The 6329-nt window shown below is 47.7% G+C and overlaps 1 protein-coding gene across 1 annotated transcript in view; it reads right to left on the bottom strand.

The window, feature by feature from the left end:
- Positions 1 to 1058: 1058 nt before the first annotated feature.
- The window catches only part of LOC137562401 (diacylglycerol kinase iota-like), a 267404-nt gene continuing 262133 nt past the window's right edge, over positions 1059 to 6329 (bottom strand). Inside the window, exons 4-5 of the mRNA XM_068273742.1 lie at positions 1188 to 1283; positions 1059 to 1079 (exon numbers count right to left, since the gene is read on the bottom strand). Of these exons, the coding sequence (XP_068129843.1) occupies positions 1059 to 1079; positions 1188 to 1283 (117 nt within the window). The remainder of the gene's footprint in view (positions 1080 to 1187; positions 1284 to 6329) is intronic.

Below are 6329 nucleotides of genomic sequence, written 5' to 3'. Positions count from 1 at the left end.
TAAAAGAGGGTATCAGGTACTGATTGGTCTAAAGTTCAATTCTTGGTCGGAGTTTCTCTTCAAAAGGGGTGTTCCGTCTCTGCAATGCCCAAATGCACTTACACGCTGACTGAACTGCTAGAGAGGAGTTCCCCAACCTGTCCTCAAATACCACTAAGGCAGGGAACACACTTGACTGTTTTCGTGCGCGTTTTCTGCACAGAAAAACTGAGAACTCGAGTTAATCAATGGGCTAGTCCACACTTAATATGTTGTTCGCGCGCAGAAAAAAAACTGACATTCTGCATCCTGATTGTGCACATTTTGTCTGTTTTCTCTATCAAATACATCAGTTGCTGTGAAAAAAACGCGCGCGTTTTCCTGCATGGAAACACACTTGGTGTGCAGAAAAAGTATGCAGGAAAACGCGCGCGGAAAACTGAAAGACAAGTGTGTTCCTTGCCTAATGCTACGTACACACTTGCGATAACGATCGTTCGCTAGGAATGATAATTGAAAGACGAACGATACGGCAACGATAGGAATGCAACGATGGGATGCAGCGATCATCATACACATTTTAACGATCGTTCTCGCAGAAAAGAACGATCAGAAGGAAATGTTGCGTACATATTTATATAAAATAAAAAAAAACCACTAACATGGAGTTACAATAGATACAAATATATGATTGTTAACTTGAAAACAAAGTTTAATTGAAATGAGCAATGTAACAATCTTTATGGCCGCGCTACAAAGGAAGTACGGAAGCTGGGCAGAATTCAACGCAGGCGCATTGGCCCTTGTAACGATCGTTCTCGGCCGATGTCTGTACACACTATAGTTTTGTAACGATTGTCGGTAGATACGATCCGTCAGGTTGGATATTTCCATCTTCCCGATGTCGTTCTTTTGTCGTTCGTGTTAATGATCGTTGGGTAAAGGTTTTTTCCCCGATTGTCGGCGGAACGATCGTTAATTAGCTGTTTCAAACGACTATAGTCGCCAGTGTGTACGCAGCATTACAGTTCATGTTTTTAAGGAAACCACAAACATGCACAGGTGAGTTAATTAGCCTCTCAGCAGAACTGATAAACCATCTGTGGATTTCCACAAAACACACACTGTTGGTGAGCCCTGAGGACAGGGTTGGGAAACCCTGTACTAGGGAACATAATACAGCTTACATATATCTGCATAATACTCACTGAAAACTTGACTTGGCAGTTGTCCTCTCCCAGGTAACACAGGTCCCCCGATACATTCGTCTCCTGCCAAAGGTGTTCCCCATTCACTGCATTCTCCTGAGGGACAAACACATGGTCAGTCACTGTACTCCAGGATCATATACTGTATACACTGCATATAACACGGGGCAAATAAACACAGCACCATCTAGAGGTAAGAATTCAATATTTCAAAGATTTCAGTCGGGCCTTTCTAGCGTTTTTGTCATTCCAGGCCAGAAGTCCTGGAGAGAGTCTAGGGGCCCAGGTTGTGCTTACCCCCAACAAATTTTGCCAAAAACGCTAGGTGGCCCAAAGCCGTTGATTGCCTAAGGCACCATTTCACTTTACTCCATCTCTGGATGCACAGGGGGGGCAGTGGTGGCACAGGGGGACTGAAGGTGGCCAAAGAGACATAGTTTGGACTTGGAAAATGTAATGAAGTAGGAGAGACGCTAATAGAATTTTGCAAAGACAACACATTAGTTATAGCATATACATTATTTCACCAACCCAAGAGAAGACTTGGACATCACCAGATGGTCAGTATCACAACCAAATTGACTACATACTTTGCAGGGGAAGATGGAAAGTTCTATACAAATAGCAAAAACAAGACTGGGAGCCGACTGTGGCTCAGATCAACTTCTAATTGCAAAGTGTAGAATTAAACTGAAGATGACAGGAAAGGCCTGTAGACCTACAACAAATCATCTCACAATATTCCATATATGACTTCCCAACAAAGGTGAAGAATAGATTTTGAGGATTCGATCTGGTGGACAGAATGCCAGAGGATAGGTGTACGCGATATTACCCAAGAGGTTGCAACAAAAACAGATCTCAAAACAGAGAAAGATCAAGAAGGAAACATGGTTGTCTATTGTGTCTTTAAAACTCGCTGTGGAAATATGTTGGAGGGGCGTGGCCAAAAAGGCTCCATTGAGCATATTTTGTGGTATTGCCCTCTGCTTACATCTCTTTGGCTAGAGGTTCAAAATATGATCCAATCCTTAATTGGGGCTATGGTCCCTCTGGATCCACTCTACGTGGTTTTGGGTAAACCTGTTCCAGGTATCTCTAGGTACACTATGCGCCACATCACCCATATTTTGACTGCCACCCGATTAGCGATCGCCTCATCTTGGAAAGACATCTCTCCTCCTAGTCTTTCTGAGGTTAAACTCAAAGTAGAATGGACTAGAACTATGGAGCAAATGACTGCTTCTCTACGGGATACAGAACAACATTTTCACAGAGTATGGAGTCATTGGAATCTCTACTCTTGGTCCTCGGACTACATGCCTCCATAAACTTACTGGATCATACCCAGGCATCTTCCCCTTCTTACAGCACTTCTTTAGGTTTATCCCCATGTGGAGTGGTCTATGGACCGTATGCTACTAGTTTCTGACATCCCCACCCAAATCTTATAGCCCTGGCTCTGTCTTGGATATCCTCCTTTTAAATTGTGTGCATATTACAATATTACATATTTGGGATTGTCCCAGGGCCGCCATCAGAAATTTGTGGGTCCCATACTGGGCAAACCTACAACCCCCCCCCCCTCCCCCCCCCCCCCCCCCCCAAGACTTTCTGTTACCTGAGTCAAACATGTGAGGATGCGCTCCTCACCCCACCCGATTTGGAACAATCGCACAGCACCCCAACAATTTACTCTGCTTCAATTAATGTTCTCACATGACATGCTGCAGCTCAACACAATAGCACACTGGCTGGTTGTGAGTCTGTGAGTCTCGTTCTCTTCCTACTCTGACTGCATGCTGTTAGTGTAAACACAGTACACAAATGCTGCCCCTGTAATCTCTGTCGCCTGATGCGAATGTTTCACCTTGCCTCATGAGAGAACCAGCCCTGGGTCCCCTCACTCCCATGTGCCCCCCACATGAAAAATCACAATATTTGAAGGCCTGAATACACTAATGTCCCTCTGACCACTTTCCATGCACTTCCATGCCTGGGAGCATTCTGTGTATGTTCAGTTCATTAAGACAGCAACTGCGTTTGCACAGTACACTCCCAGTTAGTGCCCCGCAACCCAGCTGGATTGTGTGGTCTTCATAGGAGCACAACGGATCGGACCGAAAGGGAATGGAGGGAGCTGATGGACTACAGGGGACTGGAAGGAGGCCCAGGTAAGTAAAAGTCCTTTTCTCCCATTTGTCGCAGATTAACTTTAACCACTTCCCGACCGCCCCCAGCCGATGGGCGGCGGCAAAGTCCGGGCCCAAACGACCGCAATACGCCCATCGGCGGGGGCGGCTGCGGGAGTAGTTATGCGGCGATCGCGTCATTCGTGACGCGATCAGCCGCCGGGGACTGGCTCCGCCCACCGTTCGCTGTAACCCGCCGGCCGTTCAGAAGCGCCGGCGGGTTACTAGCACCCGGATCGCCGCTGCACGTATGTATAATAGGCTTTGTAATGTATACAAAGCCTATTATACTGGCTGCCTCCTGCCCTGGTGGTCCCAGTGTCCGAGGGACCACCAGGGCAGGCTGCAGCCACCCTAGTCTGCACCCAAGCACACTGATTTCCCCCCCCCCCCTGCCCCCTGATCGCCCACAGCACCCCTCAGACCCCCCCCCTGCCCACCCCCCAGACCACTGTTTGCACCCAGTCACCCCCCTAATCACCCATCAATCACTCCCTGTCACTATCTGTCAACGCTATATATTTTTTTAGTCCCTAATCTGCCCCCTACTCCCTCCTGATCACCTCCCCACCCCTCAGATTCTCCCCAGACCCCCCCGCCCAGACCCCCCCCCCCACTGTGTACTGTATGCATCTATCCCCCCTGATCACCTGTCAATCACCTATCAATCAATCAATTCGCCAGTGCAATATTTACATCTGTTATTCCCTGTAATAACCCACTGATCACCTGTCAATCACCTATCAATCACCCATCAATCACCCCCTGTCACTGCTACCCATCAATCAGCCCCTAACCTGCCCCTTGCGGGCAATCTGATCACCCACCCACACCAATAGATCGCCCGCAGATCCGACATCAGATCACCTCCCAAGTGCAGTGTTTACATCTCTTCTCTCCTCTAAACACCCACTAATTACCCATCAATCACCCCCTATCAACACCTGTCACTGTTACCCATCAGATTAGACCCTAATCTGCCCCTTGCGGGCACCCAATCACCCGCCCACACGCTCAGATTGCCCTCAGACCCCCCCTTATCAATTTGCCAGTGCAATATTTACATCTGTTATTCCCTGTAATAACCCACTGATCACCTGTCAATCACCTATCAATCACCCATCAATCACCTCCTGTCACTGCCACCCATCAATCACCCCCTGTCACTGCCACCCATCAATCAGCCCCTAACCTGCCCCTTGCGGGCAATCTGATCACCCACCCACACCAATAGATCGCCCGCAGATCCGACATCAGATCACCTCCCAAGTGCAGTGTTTACATCTCTTCTCTCCTCTAAATACCCACTAATTACCCATCAATGACCCATCAATCACCCCCCATCACCACCTGTCACTGGTACCCATCAGATTAGACCCTAATCTGCCCCTTGCGGGCACCCAATCACCCGCCCACACGCTCAGATTGCCCTCAGACCCCCCCCTTATCAATTTGCCAGTGCAATATTTACATCTGTTATTCCCTGTAATAACCCACTAATCACCTGTCAATCACCTATCAATCACCCATCAATCACCCCCTGTCACTGCCACCCATCAATCAGCCCCTAACCTGCCCCTTGCGGGCAATCTGATCACCCACCCACACCAATAGATCGCCCGCAGATCCGACATCAGATCACCTCCCAAGTGCAGTGTTTACATCTCTTCTCTCCTCTAAACACCCACTAATTACCCATCAATCACCCCCTATCACCACCTGTCACTGTTACCCATCAGATTAGACCCTAATCTGCCCAGAGCGGGCACCCAATCACCCGCCCACACCTCAGAACGCCCTCAGACCCCAGCCCTGATCACCTCGCTAGTGCATTGCTTGCATCTATTTCCCCCCTCTAATCACACCTTGAGACACCCATCAATCACCTCCTGTCACCCCCTAGCACACCTACCCATCAGATCAGGCCCTAATTTGCCCCGTGTGGGCTCCTGATCACTCGGCCAAACCCTCAGATCCCTCTCAGACCCCCTTCCGATCACCTCCCCAGTGCATTGATTGCATCTATTTTCCCCTCTAACCGCCCCCTGAGACACCCATCAATCACCTCCTGTCACCCCCCTAGCACTCCTATCCATCAGATCAGGCCCAAAACATCCTGTCATCTAAGAGGCCACCCTGCTTATGACCGGTTCCACAAAATTTGCCCCCTCATAGACCACCTGTCATCAAAATTTGCAGATGCTTATACCCCTGAACAGTCATTTTGAGAAATTTGGTTTCCAGACTACTCACAGTTTTGGGCCCGTAAAATGCCAGGGCAGTATAGGAACCCCACAAGTGACCCCATTTTAGAAAGAAGACACCCCAAGGTATTCTGTTAGGTGTATGATGAGTTCATAGAAGATTTTATTTTTTGTCAAAAGTTAGCGGAAATTGGATTTTTATTGTTTTTTTCACAAAGTGTCATTTTTCACTAACTTGTGACAAAAAATAAAATCTTCTATGAACTCACCATACCCCTAACGGAATACCTTGGGGTGTCTTCTTTCTAAAATGGGGTCACTTGTGGGGTTCCTATACTGCCCTGGCATTTTAGGGGCCATAAAACGTGAGGAGTAGTCTAGAAAACAAATGCCTCAAAATGACCTGTGAATAGGACGTTGGGCCCCTTAGCGCACCTAGGCTGCAAAAAGGTGTCACACATGTGGTATCGCCATACTCAGTAGAAGTAGTTTAATGTGTTTTGTGGTGTATTTTTACACATACCCATGCTGGGTGGGAGAAATCTCTCTGTAAATGGACAAGTGTGTGTAAAAAAAATCAAAAATGTGTCATTTACAGAGATATTTCTCCCACCCAGCATGGTTATATGTAAAAATACACCACAAAACTAATTATACTACTTCTTCTGAGTACGGCGATACCACATGTGTGACACTTTTTTGCAGCCTAACTGTGCTAAGGGGCCCAAAGTCCAATGAGTACCTTT

This window comes from Hyperolius riggenbachi, chromosome 3 (assembly GCF_040937935.1).
Source record: "Hyperolius riggenbachi isolate aHypRig1 chromosome 3, aHypRig1.pri, whole genome shotgun sequence".
NCBI lineage: Eukaryota > Metazoa > Chordata > Amphibia > Anura > Hyperoliidae > Hyperolius > Hyperolius riggenbachi.
Note: the sequence above shows the minus strand (reverse complement) of the source record. Positions and strands in the feature narration are given on the sequence as shown.